Source organism: Salmo trutta, chromosome 5 (assembly GCF_901001165.1).
Source record: "Salmo trutta chromosome 5, fSalTru1.1, whole genome shotgun sequence".
NCBI lineage: Eukaryota > Metazoa > Chordata > Actinopteri > Salmoniformes > Salmonidae > Salmo > Salmo trutta.
The window spans coordinates 48,909,316-48,930,929 of NC_042961.1; the positions used below are offsets into that span (position 1 = coordinate 48,909,316).

Genomic DNA, 21,614 nt, shown 5'->3' on the forward strand with positions numbered 1-21,614 from the left:
GTGCGTACGGCCCAGTATATCACTGGGGCCAAGCTTCCTGCCATCCAGGACCTATACCAGGCGGTGTGTCAAAGGCCCTAAAAATTTACTGTTCTCTCTGCTACCGCACGGCAAGCGGTACGGGGGCACCAAGTCTAGGTCCAAAAGACTTAACAGCTTCTACCCCCTGAACAGCTAATCAAATGGCTACCCAGACTATTTGCATTGTCCCTCCACCCTGTTTTACACTGCTGCTACTCTCTGGTTATTATCTATGCATAGTCACTAACTACCTACATACATATTACCTCGACTAACCGGTGCCCCCGCACATTGAGTCTGTACCGGTACCCCCTGTATATAGCCTCGCTACTGTTATATTACTGCTGCTCTTTAATTATTTGTTCATTTTATTTCTTACTTATCGATTTTTTACCTAAGACTTATTTTTCTTAAAACTGCTTTGTTGTAAGGTTACACCTGTTGAACTCGGCGCATGTGACAAATCAAATGTCATTTGATTTAGTGTTCTGATGATGCTTGAGTGATGTCCACCATGACATTCCACTAATGATATTCAACAAGCACCTCTGATACTCTGCGTCTTAAATGGCACCCTATTCCCTATACAGTGCACTACTTTTGACCTGGGACCATGGGGCAGTAGTGCACTATATAGGGAATCGGGTGCCATTTTGGACACACCCTCGGTCTAAGCTAATGCCGATTAGAGCCAACCTGATCATAGACTGGTGTTGATACTGTTTGTATTCAGGAGATGTGACTTCCACTCATTGGATAGGAGGATATGAGAGGAAAACAAGTGAGAAGAGAGACGCAGATATATAACGAGAGAGAGACAAGCAGCTGTCCCAGTTCCCTGTAGCCCCATCCTTTACCACTAATCTGTACAAAGGGCCAGAGGCTGGCCCGTCTCCCCACCCATCCCTCTGCTAACACATCTGGGTGGACAAGATAAGGCCCCCAAGACTCTCACACAGAGAGAGAGGAGGGCACAAGGGGATGTAGAAAGGAGGATAGCACATTGGGTTTTTGTTTGTGTCCTGCTATGCATTTGTTCCTGTTCCATCTCTCTGGATCTCTAACTCTCTACATCAGCACATTTAAAGAGCTTGATCAGTGGTCCGATCACACACACACACACACACACACACAGCTTATTAAAACAGGCAAACCAAGGAGAAGAGCGAGAGAGGGACCATTACAAAACCAGTCAAGTTTCCTCCAATTAAAATCTGAGACGAGACAAAAAGCTTTTCCTCTGAGTTTCAACCACAAACCATGAAAACCTCACCCATCTTCATACACACACACACACACACAAAAGTGGAAGAAAGAAAATAGCCCTTACACAAGCCTCAGACAGATGACATGATGTAGCCTGGCCAAGCCATGGCAGTGCTTTCATTTCGTAACATGGAGATCAGAATACAATCAAGCAGTGTGCCAACCGTTTCAGCAGCTAACCCTACCGTACCGCTCCTCCTTTCCGCACCAAACGGTCTCCATATAGGTAGTCTGTTAATATCATACAACATTTAATGACCACATCCCACCATTAGAGCCCCAATGTAAACTGTACCATGGTACACATTTTCAAAGGGACTGTAAGAAAAAAACTGAATTAAAGTTTATAGCCCCTATGATATTACCCTTATTTGATGATAAACTGCTGCTTCAAGCTTTCATGGGATAAAGGGAAAGGGGGAGACCTAGTCAGTTTTACAACTGAACGCCTTCAACTGAAAATGGGTCTTCTGCATTTAACCCAACCCTCTGAATCGAGGCAAATTGATGAGGTGACTGCTGATCGGCATGTTGGTCAGGAAGGTAAAAGGTGGGTAATATGAGCGTTAAAGACAAAATCCACCCAAAACCACTAATTGGTATAATTTACAGTGTTAAATAACACTATGTGAGATCAATAATTCTGGTGAACAAATGTTGCATTTTGTCGTTATAATAAGGTTGGTAGCAACATGTGGAAATCTGTTGCAGCTCAGATCGACTACCAAACCCACAATGCAATGCTCCCTCTATGGGCTGGCTGGCTAGCAAGCGTAGCTAGACACAATAACACCAAAGACAATATCAGCATGTGAAGTTGCGAGTTGGCTGTAAAGAAAATCACCTAAACTGCACTATGAATTTAGGAGTCTACAAGCTCACCATGTTCAACCTGCAGTTCGATGTACCTCGCAGAGTGGAGTCTGACATTCACAACGGCCATGCAACGGCACCATACAATGCACCCTGGACTGAAGAGGCAGACAAATAGGAGAAATGTGGTGGACCCTCATATGAAATTTCGAGGTAGGAATATTGCAAAAATATGATCATTGGCTAATTTGAGAGAAAATAACCTCCCGCGACATGACATCAAGCCAGTATTGAAATCTGACATGTATGATAGACGTTTCCGCGATCTAAAAGTCGTATTCAAATTAACTTCCAGTGTAGAAAGAGCAGCTTTATTTCGGCCTGCTTGAACGGCAATAGTCCAGATAAACATGAAATTACCCCGGGAATAGATATAACGTCGCTCAGAGATGAACAAAAATAATATAGCATTCAAAATGGGTGAATCTTTCCTTTAAGAGTACAGACTGACTCTGGGTCAGTGAGTAGATACCTTTCTTATGGGGTGGTAGATTGAAGAAGCAAAGGCCCCTCGAAACACCCATCCGGTGGCTCTTTGGTGCGTTACGTCACATAGTAAGTGTTGAAATGGAAGGACAACCCTGGGTTATACCATTCAAGATAGATGGAGGGGAACCATAGCCCTCCCAGAGGGAGTCAGGAGTCACATAGAAAAACAATAAACAACGTTAAAAATACCTGAGAGAGAGAGAGAGAGAAAGGAAGTATGAGAACGAGAAAGGGGCAGAGAGCAAACAGAAAAAGGGATAAAAAGAAAATACTATTTGTTCAAAGACATTGCCCCACACCAAATTACATTCAGTTACATCATAGTTGAATATAAAATGGAGAATCCTGGTACTATCACCCACTTTGATTGGGCAGGGGGGGAAAAAAAGGGGCAAATACAGTATTTCTCGTTGGTGTGGAGAGAGGAGAAACCCTTTGGGTACGCCATGCCATTGAATGGGAGCAGCAGCAGACTTCATTCTAAAGCGGTTCTTTATTCTAAAAAAAAACATATCGTTACGGTAAGCTCATAAAAGAGCAGCGGTCTCCGTGGTAACTCAATGAGCCTTTTTCCTGTGGTGAGGACTCTTTATGACATCACTCACTACTAAATGGATAGAAGAGTGTTGGTTTATCTAGCCTAAGGCTCTCTAGGGTCAGCCTCCTGCTCCTGGGAGTGTGCAAAGGTGTTTTTGGTAGTGTCATAGTTCAGCAGCGTTGTTAGCGTAGCATCATTGTCGTTAGCCTCCAGGAGGGGGCGGGATAGGAGAGCAGTGAGGCTCTGTAGTGTTGACTCTCGAGCCATCCTAGTTGACTCGCCGTTTTACATGTGTTTTGAAGAGAGTGTGTGTCGATATCACACCATTACTCTCAGGTCAGTAGAACTTGTCATCAATGCGGAAGTGCGGCCTTGTGACATCATCGGGGTTGAGAAAAACAGAAATCGACTTCCCGGGGTTCTCTGTCACCAGCTGCTGCAGCCTGGCAGCCAGCTTGTCATCCGAGGGCGAGATGATGCCGCTGGCCGGGTAACCTTGCCTGGGCGACCCTCCGTGCCCGTTGGTAGCGCTCGCCGCTTCCCTCTTCAGCTGGCTCGCCTGTCTGGCCTGGTCCAGGGCCGCCCGGAGGTGCTCGGTCGGGTCAGATCGGACATGGGCCAGCTTCCGGGCCACCAGCAGGGCTTGGCTGTCCGACAGGTGCTCCAGCATGTTGCACTGGGGCAGAAAGTAGTTGGGACAGTTCTTACCCAGGATGCAGTGGGCCAAATCATCCAGGAGGCCCAGGAGGAGGCGGGCGGGGGTTTCTGGGTCGGGCGAGGAGAGGTAGGCGGGCGGTAGGCGGTCGCAGGCCCAGAAGAGGAGGGTGCGGAGGTGGTAGGGGCTGAGGCCAGTGCGGGGGCGAGCCAGGAGGCGGGAGAGGACAGCCTTGGCAGCCTGGAAGGCCTGGGCCATGGGGAACGGGATGCACTTCTTCAGCTGCACCTGGAGACAGACATGACAGGAGACAATGGCAGTCAGGTCTGACTGAATTGAATCAAATACACTTTATTAATCCAACCAGGGGTAATTAGATTTGCCACCAGCAAGATGCAAACAGTACTGACAGAAAGTACATATGCATGCACCAGAGACACAGCCTGGATGTTATACCTAGCCATTTTCAATGGTTCTTCAAGACAGTTAAGAACCTTACTACTTTCATATTTAAAACTTCAAAATGTTCCACCTTTAAGTGTCACGTTTCAACAGTAAGTGAACTTGTACTTCCGCTCAGTTTTATTTACGCTAAAGTCAGTGGTGCACAAAGTAAACACCAGAATAGGACAGACTTCGGCAACAACTAAGAGTATGACACAGATGGCTAAAACTTTTATGCTGTTTTGGTCCCGCAGCTATCATGTTGTAGCAGCATGAAGCACACCCATGCACAAGCGCAGATACTCTGGGTGCATCGAGTTTACCTGCAATTCATTTGGCTGCTTGTGGCAATTACATACCACTGAGTTTCAGTTGAACAAATTAGGCTAGCTAGCCATTGTTGTCCAGCAGAAATCCCATGCCCAATCTAACTAACTATATAGCTATTCAAAAGAAGCAGCTACCCGATGGCTAACTAGCCAACTACAACGTGCAGCTAGCTACCCACCTCGCTGCGTGAGAAGGCCAGCCTCCACTCCCGGTCGGGCCTCCCCCCCAGCGGAGCCGGGCAGGGCAGCAGGTAGAACCCAGAGATGGCCTCCTCCTCCGTGATCTTCCCGTCCCAGAAGTGGTTGGCCGTCAGCCAGCCCTGGGCCACGGCGGGCCAGCCCCGGAAGGACACTACTGGGAGCAGGTCATAGAGCACCCGGCTGGAGCCCGCCTGGAGGATGAGGGTGGTCAGGGGCCCGTTGCGTTCCAGCCTCTCCGGGACGGGGATGCCCCTCTTGGGGGAACGCCTCAGCTCGTCCACCGCCTCACCCACCACTCCCCAGAACCAGTCAGCCACCAGTGCCGGGGACAAGTAGCAGCCATCAAGAGACTGGTGGGGCGACTGGAATCAAATACAAATTGAACTTCATTAAAACCAATGCAACACACCTTACAGTAAAATACAACACAGTAAAATACAAAACTATAAGCACTAAAAGAGAAGGAGAACATTAGAAAACGCATTACGTAGAGGGAGGGGGGGACGGCACCAGAGGCTGTGTGACCCATTTCCCTTTTCTCTTCCTCATCATCATCGTCGGGGGGTAAGTCTGTCTCCTCCTGGCAGCAGATCCTCCATCTTGCCTGGGTGTTGGGGTCGCAGAGCCGCAGGGAGAGCCAGGAGTGGCAGGGGGCCGACTGGCGCATGTCCAGGGTGACCGGCTGGTTGACATTAGAAGAAACAATACTTCATTATACTTTTTCCTGAGACAATACTAGTATTTGTTTTGCATCAAACTTCATATGACACAACATAGATAAAAGTTTAAAAAGGGCACAGTAGAAACGTCACATACATCGTCACAAAACACAACTTAATATCAATAAGATGCATACAAAACAAATGAAACGTTTCCCATTCCATCCATATTGCACCAACCTGGTTGCGATCATGGAGCTTGAGGGCGGGCACCAGGAGGGTGAAGTCCAGGTCGAAGTCGGCCCCCTTGGCGTAGTCCCCCAGCTCCTCTGGGTTGAGGTCCAGGACCCCCTCCCTGGCACCCCCAGACAGGAGCAGGTACTCATTGGCCACCGGGAGACGCTGGTCCACCTTCTGTACTAGGCCTGGAGGAAGAAAAAACAAAGAATGAGCATAATATGAAATTCTAAAAGCAGACACTTCAGCAGTTCTTCTTGGTCAGAAGCGAATGCAATGCATACATTCATGAAGTATTCATGAAAAAGCGCAGTAGTGATATTGACAAAAGTATGTGACCCATTTCAGGATGTCGCACGTCACTACTTCACAGGAGAGCCACTTGAACGTGAAAAAAAAATAATTATCCAAATGCGTATTTTTTGGAAGAAATGCCTTCTGGAACATGTAAACTTTCATGTGCTTTAATAACAGCACTGAGCCGTTGTTGCTCCTAAATGTTTCCACTTCACAGTAACAGCTCCTACAGTTGCCCGGGGCAGCTCTAGCAGGGCAGAAATTTGATGAACTGACTTGTTGGAAAGGTGGCATCCTATGACGGTGCCAGAGCTCTTCAGTAAGGCCATTCTACTGTCAATGTTTGTCTATGGATATTGCATGGCTGTGTGCCCAATTTTATACACCTGCCAGCAACAGGTGTGGCTGAAATAGCCAAAGCCACTCATTTGAAGGGGTGTCCACATACACTATATATACAAAAGTATGTACAAGGGTGAACATGAGTGGGGTAAACGCCTACACTATGAAACAAGTACATTTGACTCATTTCAGGAAACTAGGAGTCTGTCGCACGTCACTACTTCACAGGAGAGGCATTGAACGTAAGCATGTATTTTTTTATCAAAATGCGTTTTTGGCCAGAAATGCCTTCTGAAACATGTAAACTTTCTTGAGCCTTAAACGTGTAAGCCGTCTGTGAATACAATTGTCAAATTACAAGCCTAGTTGATTTAGCCGCGGAAAAAGGAAGGAACCTTCACGCTAGCCATGATTGGCTGAGATAATGGATGGGCTGGACATGCCGAGAGATGAGTTCAGATTGGTCTGTCATGTAGCATGCCTCTGTCCATAACATGAGCTGCTCAGTAGGTGTACATAATCCTTGCTACCGTGGCTTTTTGGAAAGATATCGACAACTGCAAAAGTGTTGCTACTGCTCTCAACAACATTGCTGCCCTGAATTTACCAAGCACTATCGACAAAGATCAGTGGGAAAAAGTTGTAATGGGCTACTTTCTGGAGGACGATTCTGCCATGTCTCTGAAAATGAATCAGACGATAAGGAAATCCCTGATTTAGGTAAGAACATTTTTCATTGAACCAGACATTGTGGAGTCTTCTGATGACAGTGATGAGGAATAAACGGTTATGGTTCATTGTTAAGATAGCTAGGTAACATTTGCATTGCTAATTAGCTAGCTAGCTAACATTGAACCTAGTTGGTTAGCTTTAGCTACCTGCAGATTCATACTACAGCATTTCATGAATGGTGGCTAGCTATGACAATCAGTTTGTATTGCTAGTAACGTATGAGCTGGGATTATTGTTTAGCTAGCTAGTTAACTTGCATGTCTAAACAACAACAACAAAAAATCCACTTTGCCAGATGATTACATGACCCATCAAGTTAGCCAGGGGGTGATTACGATTGGCATAGCTAGTCATATCAAAAATGTAACAACTTGTAACCATTTCACTGTACCTTTCACACAGTCTATCCTGTGCATGTGACAAACTTAGATTTGACCAGAGACAGTAATGTGAAGAACATGACCTGCACCAATGTCGATTACGATATATGCCAAGAAAGTGTATTTTTACTACTACTGGCCACTTTTAGTCTTGAAATCTTTGGTTGTTTACTACACTAACTTACTCTGTTTAGCACATGGCCTCACATGTGAATCCTTAAAGAGACGGAGGGGGGGGGGGGGGGGGGGGGGGGGGCTAAAGCTTACTAGGGTGAGAATCCTGCTGAATGGGTGTGAACAAAGAGGTGTAAAAACTGAACCAAAACTTTTTCAAGGGCCATTTCTCAAAAGTGGGGTTACAAGTTTATCAACTTTCAAAGCAGAATTACTTTCCCTTTGTTCCTCAACAGCAGTGTATGACATACCATTTTGTTGCCGAGTCTGTACTTTTATCCAATGTAAAATTAAAATAAAATGGAATGTTGCTACATAAGACTGAAAATAGTTGCTGGGTCATATGAGGTCCACACAGCTCCCTTCGTGACTGCGGCTGGTAGCCTAGTGGTTAGAATGTTGGGCCAGTAACCGAAAGGTTGCTGGATAGAATCCCCGAGCGGTCGTTCTGCCTCTGAACAAGGCAGTTAACCCGCTGTTCCCCGGTAGTCCGTCATTGTAAATAAGAATTTGTTCTTAACGGACTTGCCTAGTTAAATTTAAAAAATAAAACCATTTTATGTTATTCTCCGCATTAGCTGGTCGTCCTCAACCAACCCTGGCGTTCCCCTCCTAGAGGGAGTCTTTACTGAATGCAGACAGACTGACTGTCTGCTTAGACAGAGGGGAAAAGGAGTGGGAGAATAGGAAAGAAAAATTAAGCTATACATTATTTCATCAAATGACAACAGAAGTGCCACGCTATCATTTGGCAAGCAGCCACACAAGTAAATAAGATGATGAAAAAGCACGTTTTTTAGGGGACAAAAAACAATGCATGGCCATCCTATTTCTAATGTTTATCATAGAATGTATGTAGCCAACTACATTCCCTAATGTTGTTCCTTGAAGTTAATCTTGCATTTTACAGGACAAAGTCTGCTATACTGAGAAAAGTAGTGGATGGGCCTGTCATCCCAGGCACACCCATGGCTCGCCCCTGCCCAGTCATGTGAAATCCATAGATTAGGGCCTAATTAATTCATTTTAATTGACTGATTTCCTTATATGAACTGTAACTCCATAAAATTGCAAAACAACCAAAAACTCTAAAGAGTTTATGAAGAACACTGCAGCCAATCAAGTACTTAGCTGTGTTCTCAGCTATGGTAGCTCTGAGTCCAGGCTGTTCTTTCTACACAGTGTGTATTACTGACAGAAAAGGACATAATGAGCGCAGAGAAAGAGAGAGGGGAAGAAAGAATGCACAGAGCACCAAGCAATAATCAGATAGATTTGATTTCTCTATCAGTCCCCCCCCAAAAAACAAAAATTGAGAAGCCAAGTAGAGCTGAGGTGGAGAAAATATCTCACAGACAGGCAAAGGGCAGAGTTGGCAAGCAGGAACTCCCTCTGATTTGTTTTCTCTACAGTTGATCAATTGGGTCAAATGGGGAGCAGAGATCTTTGTCTCATCTCTCCAGTAGCTAGTGTGGTGCTCAGAGAAGAGAGGGGAAAAAGAGAGCGATGGGGAAGGAACGAAAGAGAGAAAGCGCGAAAGAGAATAAGAGAGAGAATGATGGGGAAGGAGGCAGAAGAGAGGGAGGCAGAATCTCTCTCTCCACTAATGAGGCCCTGGTCTGTTTGACCTAGAGGAGATGAGGCTGTTCCAGAGAACACAATCTACATTCTAATCCCAATCCCATGGGCCACTTACTGTCTCCTTTGCGCATACAGAAATACAGGCAAACCATGACGTACATAGAAACACAAGTCTACACAAAGGTTGTGGCCAACAGTTTAGTTTACATCATTTAGGCGAGGTCCAAAAAAGCTTTGTAGCTTGGATGAGAAACTCTACAGTAAGGACCACACTAGCCTAGTTTTCAAAACTAAAAATCCCCTCTGTGTTTGAGGAGTACTAAAATGAATTAATCCATTTGTCATTTAAAACAGCCCCAGTGTCACACACACAGCAGCTAACCGGGAGGTCACACACACACACAGCAGCTCACCGGGAGGTCACACACACACACAGCAGCTCACCGGGAGATCACACACACACACAGCAGCTCACCGGGAGGTCACACACACAGCAGCTAACCGGGAGGTCACACACAGCAGCTAACCGGGAGGTCACACACAGCAGCTAACCGGGAGGTCACACACAGCAGCTAACCGGGAGGTCACACACACACACACACACAGCAGCTAACCGGGAGGTCACACACACACACAGCAGCTCACCGGGAGGTCACACACACAGCAGCTAACCGGGAGGTCACACACAGCAGCTAACCGGGAGGTCACACACAGCAGCTAACCGGGAGGTCACACACAGCAGCTAACCGGGAGGTCACACACACACACACACACAGCAGCTAACCGGGAGGTCACACACACACACACAGAGCAGCTAACCGGGAGGTCACACACACACACACACAGAGCAGCTAACCGGGAGGTCACACACACACACACACACAGAGCAGCTAACCGGGAGGTCACACACACACACAGAGCAGCTAACCGGGAGGTCACACACACACACACAGCAGCTAACCGGGAGGTCACACACACACACACACAGCAGCTAACCGGGAGGTCACACACACACACAGCAGCTAACCGGGAGGTCACACACACACACAGCAGCTAACCGGGAGGTCACACACACACACACACACAGCAGCTAACCGGGAGGTCACACACACACACAGCAGCTAACTGGGAGGTCAATCATAGCGGATGTCATTTCCATAGAGCCACTCTGGGAACTGTGACGATTAGCACTGGCGAACTGCCCAAGATTGCTGTCTCACACACAACATGTCACACTGACAAACTCCCCATAACGGACAGTGCAGAGAGTGATGAAAACCTTTGAATCACCATTCAAAGTCTGTTGCCATGTTCAGATTCACAGTAGCGTAGCCTATATGGTGCTACAGTATAAACATAGTAATGTAATTCCGGGGGAAATTGGATTCCTCCATATACGTTGAGAGGATAGATGGAAAAGAGAGCTTTAAAAAGGTTAAAAGGATAGAGCAATTCCAGTACTACACAAAGAGATACAGGGCCAAAAAACGACCAATAAATGAAAAGGTTAGAGTGGTGGGGGATGTAGAGCAAAAGAGAGGGGTGGGGGATGTAGAGCAAAAGAGAGGGGTGGGGGATGTAGAGCAAAAGAGAGGGGTGGAGGATGTAGAGCAAAAGAGAGGGGTGGGGGATGTAGAGCAAAAGAGAGGGGTGGAGGATGTAGAGCAAAAGAGGGGTGGGGGATGTAGAGCAAAAGAGGGGTGGGGGATGTAGAGCAAAAGAGAGGGGTGGGGGATGTAGAGCAAAAGAGAGGGGTGGGGGATGTAGAGCAAAAGAGAGGGGTGGGGGATGTAGAGCAAAAGAGAGGGGTGGGGGATGTAGAGCAAAAGAGAGGGGTGGGGGATGTAGAGCAAAAGAGAGGGGTGGGGGATGTAGAGCAAAAGAGAGGGGTGGGGGATGTAGAGCAAAAGAGAGGGGTGGAGGATGTAGAGCAAAAGAGAGGGGTGGGGGATGTAGAGCGAAAGAGAGGGGTGGGGGATGTAGAGCAAAAGAGAGGGGTGGGGGATGTAGAGCAAAAGAGAGGGGTGGGGGATGTAGAGCAAAAGAGAGGGGTGGGGGATGTAGAGCAAAAGAGAGGGGTGGGGGATGTAGCGCAAAAGAGAGGGGTGGGGGATGTAGAGCAAAAGAGAGGGGTGGGGGATGTAGCGCAAAAGAGGGGGGTGGGGGATGTAGAGCAAAAGAGAGGGGTGGGGGATGTAGAGCAAAAGAGGGGGGTGGGGGATGTAGAGCAAAAGAGGGGGGTGGGGGATGTAGAGCAAAAGAGGGGGGTGGGGGATGTAGAGCAAGAGAGGGGTGGGGGATGTAGAGCAAGAGAGGGGTGGGGGATGTAGAGCAAAAGAGGGGTGGAGGATGTAGAGCAAAAGAGGGGTGGGGGATGTAGAGCAAAAGAGGGGTGGAGGATGTAGAGCAAAAGAGGGGTGGGGGATGTAGAGCAAAAGAGGGGTGGGGGATGTAGAGCAAAAGAGGGGTGGAGGATGTAGAGCAAAAGAGGGGTGGGGGATGTAGAGCAAAAGACAAAGGGTAAGAGTAGCTGTGTAAATACATCGACACCCAATGGAAAAGTTGGGATGCCAGACAATAGGCCTTAGCTATAAAAATAAATAAAAAAATGTAAAAAGCCAGGCCAAACCAGCCAATAAATCGTACAACACAGATCCTTCCAACAGAGAGTGTTTCACCAATTCAATTACCATGGAGCACTTTCTCTCTGCTTTACACTCGTTTGCTCTTTTAAAGAGCCAACGATTAGCACCAGAAAGGCATTATCAGCCATCTAAAGAGAATGTGCTTTCAAACAGATGGATTAACACACATGTAGCTGTGTCGGTCATCGGTGGGTTCTGCTGTGTGTTGCTCCCTGCCGACTCCCGTGTTTATGAATTCACATCAAGCTTTTAAAAAAACAGGCCACGCTCATTCTTTAAATAAAACAGAGGGAGAATTTGTTCCCATTTTATCCGATTGGGTGTAATGTCTGGGATTGTTAGCGCGACGAGAAACCCTCTTGAAGCTGAAGAGGGTCAAAGGCTATCTAACACTGGGCAGCATAACCAAGGGTATTGAAAGGTGTGTGTGATCCATAGAGTGCAGAGTTTAATAGAGCGATCTGTGACATCAGATTGGATAATTACAAATCTGAACACAATATGTCCCTTTGGGTTTTCACACGTGGTAAATGTCAAATTGCTTTTCATGTAATGTACATTAAAAGTGATTCACTAAATGGAGGGAGAGAGAAAGACCAGAGAGAGAGAGAGCCCAGAGGGAGAGGGTAATGTACATTTGGCTGTAGCAGTTCAACCATATGATGGCACTCGCATGGTTAATTATCAGTTAGTCTTCAGTTAATGAGCCGTAACCTTCCTGCTGGCCATACGACCCTACACCAGAGGGGCGGGGTCATATGGATAGGGTCGCTGCACACACACACAGAGCAGTTCGTAGGAGTGAGACTTGGCGTGCGTTAGCGATCGCAGGAGTCATTTAGCAGATGCTCTTATCCAGAGCAACTTACAGTAGTGAATGCATACATTTCATACATTATTTTTTTCCCGTACTGGTCCCCCGTGGGAATCGAACCCACAACCCTGGTGTTGCAAACACCATGCTCTACCAACTGAGCCACACGGGACCATCAACGATGGTGGTTGCGGAGCTGCTATGACAGTGAGTGATAAAGGTTAGTTTTAAATCAATTACATTCGGTCTCGGCTCCCCCCCCAGACCCAACTCATCAGAATGCCCCCACCCCATGGTCCAACTAGCAATTTAGACCAGTCCCATGTACATTATGCACAACAGAAAAACATAACAGCCCATAGATGGATGCACTCTTGGGTAAATAAATTAAACAAGCTCTAGTTTAAAGAAATGTAAAAAAAACTAGTTTTTTGGTATGGATTGTACTGTAGTATGGATTGTACTGTAGTATGGATTGTACTGTAGTATATTGTATTATATGGAGTGGAATTACACACCACTGTCAAACCAGGAAGCTGGGAGAAAACGCACAACAGTGATAGTTCATTGATTTGTGCAGGACATGCAGCCTACAAAGTTACAATTACAGGCTAGTCAATTTCAACTGGTATTAAATTATAGGGCCCATTTAAATCATTAATAGGTTGACTCTCATAACACAAGACTAGAATAAGATCAGAAGAGCCTTCTCTTCACGAGAGCTTAATGTTTATGGGTCTGAATAAATAACTGCTGTACGCGTCGCTCATTCTCGCTTTCAAACTGCACAAGTATTTTACATTCAGCTAAAAGAAGAGCACGCTTGCGTCGCTCTTCGAACAGTATATTAGTAAAAAAATCAAAATAAATGTCCAAGCTATTCTAGTCCAGCTTTCCCTGGGACTGCACAAGAGGAGAGCAGTGGTGTATATTCTTAACACGTCAGAGAACAGTAAGACATAGACTAGATGAGTTAGAAGCTTATGCATAGTAACCCATCATACATTAGCTAAATACAAGGTTAATACTGCATTGAATTTATTACCTGCGCAATGCATAGTTCCGTATCTTTTTAAAACAGAGCATATACATACAGGCTAAATTTACATATCACAGTGCAAGAAAGAAAAAAAACGTTAGATTATGAAATGACAGGTGCGTTCACAGTAAGCGCACGCAGTTCGAAAATCTCCCCAAAAAGACTACGCAACGAAGAATGGTATTGTCGCTTTCGAGTGAGTACAACACTAGTCTATAGTGTAAACTACAGTGAATACGTCTTCCAAATAAACGCTCAAAAGATCTGCGTTTTGAATGCATGTTTCATTGAAACGGCATCTAGCCTAGGCCTGACTAGGCAACCACTTGGATCAGGGATGGGTCTGCTCTTGACAGTTAACAAGGCCCAGAAATCCTATCTGAATGGAGGGCGCGCCGGTTGAATTAAAGCAATGACATTACTGTGTAGCCTGCCTAGAGGCCATGCAGGAGCAAATTTACCGATCACAGCAAAAAAAAGTCACCAGCTGATGAGATGATACATGCATAGTGAACTGCACTCCATACCGAGGTGAGCCGTGTCCCCAAGTGGGACCAACAATCCTCTTCGGGAACACTCCCACGCTCTGTAGTGATTTGCTCATGTCAAAACGAGGCCTAACCGACCATCAGATTCTCTGGGAGAACTTCAACCAAAAGCCTTGCGACACACGCTCCGAATTTTTCATTCCCATATAAGCGACGGTACTGAACTCTTTCTTCACCTTAAGGGCTCCAGCGGGAGCTGCTGTGTCTCTGCCGGCTGCCAGAGCTACAGCGGACCGTAGGCATTTACAGCGACATTCGTCAAAAAGGACGCGAGTGGGAGCGACGCCCTGAGAACAGGAAGTTAGAAAATACAGACCAGCTGGGAGCAGTCAGCACAACCATTATACAACCGATCATTACCTGAACACAGGCGGAATGAGAGTAGCTGCTACAGCCTAGCCCGTAGCCATAAAAACAACACATCAACATTCAGTTCACATTCTGAGTGATTGGGTTGGCAGTACTGACAGAAAAACATGCTAGAAACCTTTAATGAATCTAGCTAGCTTGATTTTAGTGAAACGTTACATTGTCAAATATTATTCAATATGAAATAGATTATGACACTGAAAACCAGTGAAGGAAGCGCTACTAGAGGGAAAATCCGCTCTAACGGAATTACGTTGAGACTCACATTTTTCACTTTAAAATGTATGCCAAACAAAATCCATTGATTTAAAAGTTCAATAAACTCTATGCACAAGGACAACTTACTGGAAGAACAGTGTAGATGCAAAGTCTGGTACTGACGAATTACAGCACAAACCATCATTCTGTTACCAAACTTTGCATCTGCACTGACCAAGTAAATCTGTTGTCAAATGTTATTCATAAAAATTAAAAAAATATGGATTTTGATTGACATACATTTTAAAGTTTAGAATCTGAAGAATTTGTCCTGTTGGTGAACCATCGCCCCAGTCTGAGGTCCTGAGCGCTCTGGAGCAGGTTGTCATCAAGGATCTCACTGTACTTTGCTCTGTTCATCTTTCCCTCAAACCTGACTAGTCTCCCAGTCCCTGCTGCTGAAAAACATCCCCACAGCATGATATTGCCACCACCAGGCTTCACTGTAGGGATGGTACCAGGTTTCCTCCAGACATGACGGTTGGCATTCAGGCCAAAGAGTTCAATCATGGTTTCAGACCAGAGAATCTTGTTTCTCATGGTCTGAGAATCCTTTAGGTGCCTTTTGGCAAACTCCAAGCAGACGGTCATGAGCCTTTTACTGAGGAGCGGCTTCCGACTGGCCACTCTAACATAAAGGCCTGATTAGTGGAGTGCTGCAGAGATGGTTGTCCTTCTGGAAGTTTCTCCCATCTCCACAGAGGAACTCTGTCAGAGGGACCATAGGCTTCTTGGTCACCTCCCTTCTTCCCCGATTGCTCAGTTTGGCCGGGCGGCCAACTATAGGAAGATTCTTGGCGATTCCAAACTTCTTCCATTGAAGAATGATGGAGGCCACTGTGTTCGTGAGGACCTTCAATGCTGCAGAAATTGTTTGGTACCCTTCCCCAGATCTGTGCCTTGACACAATCCTGTCTCGGAGCTCTAGGCACAATTCCTTCGACCTCATGGCTTGGTTTTTGTTCTGACATGCACTGTCAACTGTGGGACCTTATATAGACAGGTGTGTGCCTTTCCAAATCAATTTAATTTACCACAGGTGGACTCCAATCAAGTTGTAGAAACATCTCAAGGATCAATGGAAACAGGATGCACCTGAGCTGAATTTCGAGTCTCATAGCAAAGGGTCTGAATACTTATGTAATTAACGTCTGTTTTTATTTTTTAATACATTTACAATTTTTTTTGTAAAGAACGGTTTTCGCTTTGTCGTTTTGGGGTATTGTGTGTAGATTGATCAGGAAAAACTAATTTGATCAATTTTAGAATAAGACTAACTTAACAAAATGTGGAAAAAGTCAAGGGGTCTAAATACTTTCCGAATGCACTGCATCTACCTTAAACTGACAGATTAAGGGGATTTTTTTATTTATACAAATTAGATTTCACATCAACCTGAAGGGGTTTAAGCTACACCTCTACAATAATAAGATATTATCTAACTGTAAATAAGATCAATGACTTGTGGTGTACACCACATGTCGTTAGACCAAGTAAAAACCAGCCTTTGGTCATTATTCTACATTCCCACAACCCATATAGTCCTGTGGGAATTCTAGATCCATGTTTCCACAGGCATGCTGTAGGCTAGCCTAACACTGTTTACTGACGAGCTACCGGGTAAATAAGTGGCTTTTCCATCCTTGGATCTGTCAAACTGTGGATCTGTTTCACTGTGTGGTGCAATGCATCGCCTCCTCTCTTCTTCCTCTCTGTCAGCACTGAATTCCCGGTGGGGAGCCTCCTGCTTCTCAAACTAGGCTAGAGAGAGAACTTTTACAAAGACCCAACTAGAAAAGAAAGTCAAACACACGCGCGCGGGCTAACATGCACACAGATAGACACGTAGGCTACGTTTACACAGGCAGCCTAATTCTGATCTTGTCACTAATTGGTATTTAGTCCAATCAGACCAGCTCAGAAAAATGTGATTTATATTATTTGTTTTACCAGCGGAAAATAAGAGCTGGATTGGGCTGCCTGTGTAAACACAGCCATAGAGATGCACACACACAGACACCACAGCAAATGTTCCATATAAAGAGCTCTAGTAGTTGTGGAGATATTTCCTTTCAACTGCCTGGGCTTCCTCTTAAAGGTTCTTCAAAACACAGTGTCACAGTGCTACTCGCTAATGCACACACCGTGCATTTACAAATAATCTAAAATCCTACACGCACACCATCTCTTTTCCTTGTCACAGTGCAAATGGATATTCTTTTTAATGGCAAACGGTTGGAAATGAAAGAGCAGTCAGTCTGACTGTCAATGGAGACAGCGACAAAAAGTGGATAAGTTAATTAATATAAAAAAATAGGGGAGAGGTAAGAAAAGAGGGGGGGGGGTGCACCGTGAGGGCAGGGGGAGTCATTCAATTGGGACAGAGGATTAAGTGTGTGAGTGAGCGACCTTTCTCACAGATGAGGGAGGACAGGAAGGCATGAGGCTTGTTTTTAATTCAACACTAATTAAACAGTGTTAATGACAAACATTGTATTAACATTCCTTACACATGCTTCTCAGTCACCCGGCTTAATAGGATGATAATAGGCACAGATCACTGTTTTGGGGGGGTTTCTCAGGCATGTACAAATTGAGAGAGTGAAGAGAGAAAGAGGGAGGAGAGAGAGTAGAGAAAGAGTAGAGGGAGAGAGGCGAGAGAGAGAGAGGCAAGAGAGCGGAAAAGAGGACGCTAGGCTATCTAGTGCAGAGGCTGAGAGGCAGAGAGATACAGGAGTGTTGGCAGTAAACCAATCCAATATTTGACCGGATTAGAAGAAGGGGCTGTTACGATATTTTAGGGCAAACAATACTCACTGCCAATCGTGGCTCCTATTCACAGCTATAGGGGGATGGACAGGGGAGTGGACTTAGTGCTAGATAGCGTGTTTGTATTGTGCTTCCCACTCAAACTGCACATGATCAACAAACAGGCACAATAAGGAGGGCGGGATAAGCAAAACAGAAAGAGAGAAAGAAAAAGAGGGATGGAATAGTAAAAGACAAGAAAGTGAAATAGAGGAGAGGATATGCAGCTCAAAAGAGGGAGGGATCCCGGCCAAAAGGGGCTTTGGTTCCAGTTGCACTGGGAAAGGCAGGGAGAGAGGAGAGGAGAGAAAAGGAGAGAGCGTAGGAGCAGGCAGGGGAAGAGCTTGAGGAACAGAGGGAGAGGGAATAGTGCCACCTATTGGACAAAGAACCTCACTTCACCTGGCTGATAAGCATATTAGGACCTTGATCCATGACACAGAAAATAAACACAGCTGAGCCACCACCTTCTCTATCTGTACTTATCTACAACCACATTACTCACAATATGTTTTTATCAAGCACACAATAGGCCTCGGTCAAAGAAAGATGAGTCTTATATACTGTATATGGCATGAATGGACCAGGTATAAGGAATGTTCTTATGCACGACGCAAAGCGGAGTGCCTGGATACATCCTTTAGCCGTGGTATATTGGCCATATAACACAAACCCCCGAGGTGCCTTATTGCTATTATAAACTGGTTACCAACATAATTAGAGCAGTAAAAATAAGTGTGTCATACCCGTGGTATACGGTCTGCTATACCACAGCTGTCCGCCAATCAGCATTCAGGGTTTGAACCACCCTGCTAATAATGCTTGCTATATCAGTAGTGAATCAAACATGTATTAACCCAAATGTAATAGCATATATAATATCCTGCCTGTTGGTGAGTCTTACCCAGCATGTTGAAGATGAAGTCTTTGGCTGTGTGGACCTCGAGGGCCAGCTGGTCCCCGAAGTCCCCCTGCTCCAGGGTGACCAGCTCAGACACCTGGGCCGACAGCTGCTCCAGTGTGGCCCCCGACCGGAAGTCCACCTCAGAGGCCTTCTTCACCAGGGCTGGGGTCCGGGGGGCCACCGCACTCATCAGGGACTCCATGGTGAGTCACACCCTATGGAGGTGGGTGAGGGAGGGAGGGAGGGGGCAGACGGGTGTCAGGAATGTTTATCATGGAGGGGAGAGAACAGTTGTTTGCATAGTGTGTGTGAGAGGCAAACAAAGTGAATTGTAACTTTGTTATTACACTCTCAGTCCTAGCACTGACTACTAGCTAACTGGAATTCTGAGGGCGTGACACCAGGAACTTGGAGGGTTGTGAATCACACACACACACATTGATTATTAGCTAATCATATCAACTATTTTAGCTAGCTAACAAGTTAGACTAAGTGTCATTATTTTGATCTGTTAATCCACAGTAAACGCAGACCTCAAATGAATATCAAAATGAATATTAATCTGATACACCACTTATACAGTAGTCAAGCAGTGAAAGCATGGGCGCTGTCCTCAAAACTAGGTCAATTAGCTAGCTAGTTAGCTAACTGGCTAGCATGCTAATTAGCTGGCTAATTTATGAGTAACGTTAGCCAGTTACTTAGCTAGCTAGAAAGCAAGTAAACTGCAAATTAGTTTAACACAACAGCCATATATGGATGACAGTTTAGACTTCCTAACTAGTTCAGATTATTCGGAGAGGACACCGGAGTCGATTTTCGATAATAAATTAGCTAGCTAGCTAGCCGGCTGGCGTGTTACCCACACAGGTGGGGATAAGTGCAACAACACAGCTGAGCTAGCAGCATGCGAGACAGCGATTCTTTCACACACCGCAGCGTTGCACTATTTGAATACATAAATACACATTTGAACAAGCGCGCGCACACACACCCTTAGCACGCAGGTCTGGTGAAGTTTCTTTGCTATCTTCCAGGCTTACTGTTATGGACTTTATATTGAAATCCGATTTCTTCCACCGTCATTTCCAACAGGTCCTCTGCGCCACCTTCCCCCTAGCAACACAGAACCCGGAAATCACGGCCCTCCACTGAGAATCTTGGGATTAGTAGTGTTTGTAATATCTCCCCAAAACTACAAAACTGATTTGTTGCCTATGATTACATTTGTGTCACTCTGTAGCCTACTGCAGGGTTTCCCGATGCTCGGTCCTGAGCCCCCCCTGGGTGCACGTTTTGTTTTTTACACTAGCACTACACAGCTGATTCAAATAATCAAAGCTTGATGAATGAGTTGGTTATTTGAAACAGCTGTGTAGTGCTGGCGGATTGGGAAACCCTGGCCTACTGTAAAGTGGATCACTTGAGATAAGGACAGTGCAGCACAGCTCTGGTCAGAGATTTGATATGGTGCTATGATTATCAAATCTGTTGGAGTCTAATGCAATTAAAAATCAAGATTATTATTTCCCAATAGAACATGGTTAACATGATTATGAAGCATTTGCTTGCAATTAATAGGACTATAATTTACATGATAATTCCAATGTCAATACAGCAAATGCTCTAGCAAACCAATGACCAGCAAAAGAAGCACAACGGAAACCTGAAAACACCATCCAACTTGGAACTGAGTGAGTAATGTTTACTCTGAAGCTACTTTTAAAGCCAAGCAGAAAAATACATACAAATTATAGATTTTACTTTATAAGGACTGAATGCTAAGTTAAGGCTACCAAGCTTGCTAGGACAGAACATATCTGACTGCAACTTCAATTAGCACTTAGGTGTGAAGTGAGAGGTGTCAAAGCCCAGCCTCCCCCACCCAAATGCAGAGGCCATTGAAGCCCCCTCCCTCTGCAGAGGTCATTACAACACAGTACCCCTGGATTCATCTCTGTTTTGAACTGATATGCAGCCAGGACACTTCAGTTGTAAATTACCTCAATAAGAAACAATATTGTTGCTTTGATCACATCAGAAGATATCCTCCTCGCGATCTCCAAAATACAACAGCGACAGGACAACTTTGTTTGGCTGTCGTAAAGGACCATTCACCGAAACTGAAGAGACATAGCTAGCTAACGACCTAATTTTCCATGTGGAAAAAAACAGTGGACAGAGACTAGCTAGCTAGCTAGCTAGATGGGATTTTCTACAAGGAATCTGCCTCCCGAAAAAAAGCTTCTCCCAAGTGGGTGTGACACCTACTCCATTGCCTGCTGCACTGCAGCTTGGATTTCACCTGGCGATCTGTTCGCTATCTGCCCTGGCCTGTCTCCCCCTGTCTGGTACAGGTACCCCCGCCACAATCCCCCCTTTCTCCGGAGCTTTCGCTCGCCTCCAGCACACAAGCACTGTTGGGGTTGAGTGACTCTTTGAACTTACAATGGCTAGCCCCAAGTTGTTATATTTTTTTCTTGAGCTTTATGCGATTTTCCTCATGACTCCTGCGTGCTTTGTTGACTCTGAACTTGCTTGTTTACCAGACCGTAGAACAGACTTTTTGTCCCCACACCCAGGAGTCTCTTTTGGTTACACGGACTCTCGGCCTCCCATCCTATTCTAACCAGCTCTCGCTGGCTTTGTATTCATGTTACCTGATGAAATTACTGTACAATATGATCTTGTGGCCATCTGATGCACATTCAAATGTCATAAAAAATCAACACTGCAGAGCTCTCCCTGTCCTCTGCCGTGCCCTGATTGTATTACTGCTGATGATATCTGGAAATGTGCATGTACATCCTGGCCCATCTACAGTTGCTAGCCCCAATTCTGACTTGTGCTCTGATATCTGCTTAATTGATTTCTACTCTCATAAAAGCCTGGGTTTTCTGCACGTTAACACTAGAAGCTAATTACGTAAAATCTATCAATTGAAAGTGTGGGCTCACAGCTCCAATCCAGATGTGTTGGTCATTACTGAGACGTGGTTAAGAAAGAGTGTT

The 21,614-nt window shown here is 45.6% G+C and overlaps 1 protein-coding gene across 2 annotated transcripts; it reads right to left on the reverse strand.

Moving 5' to 3' along the window:
* Positions 1-392: 392 nt before the first annotated feature.
* Positions 393-19,807, reverse strand: LOC115194353 (protein MB21D2). 2 transcript variants are annotated; one of them, XM_029753985.1, is made up of 6 exons: positions 19,647-19,807; positions 18,604-18,818; positions 5,716-5,900; positions 5,304-5,498; positions 4,795-5,178; positions 393-4,130 (listed from the first exon to the last, which is right to left on the reverse strand). In XM_029753985.1, exons 2-6 carry the CDS (start codon positions 18,803-18,805, stop codon positions 3,525-3,527), a joined length of 1,572 nt encoding a protein of 523 aa, XP_029609845.1. In that variant the 5' UTR covers positions 18,806-18,818; positions 19,647-19,807; the 3' UTR covers positions 393-3,524. The 2 variants fall into 2 exon arrangements, with proteins under 2 accessions (XP_029609845.1, XP_029609844.1); XM_029753984.1 differs by having other exon boundaries at positions 19,598-19,806.
* Between the last annotated feature and the right edge of the window lie 1,807 nt (positions 19,808-21,614).

Bases quoted from the DNA above. Each gene is read 5' to 3' on its own strand.
- LOC115194353 (XM_029753985.1), bottom strand. From the start codon at position 18,805: ATGGAGTCCCTGATGAGTGCGGTGGCCCCCCGGACCCCAGCCCTGGTG. The intron at 5,901-18,603 runs GTAAGACTCACC...TTCTTCCTCCAG, and splicing joins CTTCATCTTCAACATGCTGG to GCCTAGTACAGAAGGTGGAC. The intron at 5,179-5,303 runs GTAATGCGTTTT...ATTTGATTCCAG, and splicing joins CCGTCCCCCCCTCCCTCTAC to TCGCCCCACCAGTCTCTTGA.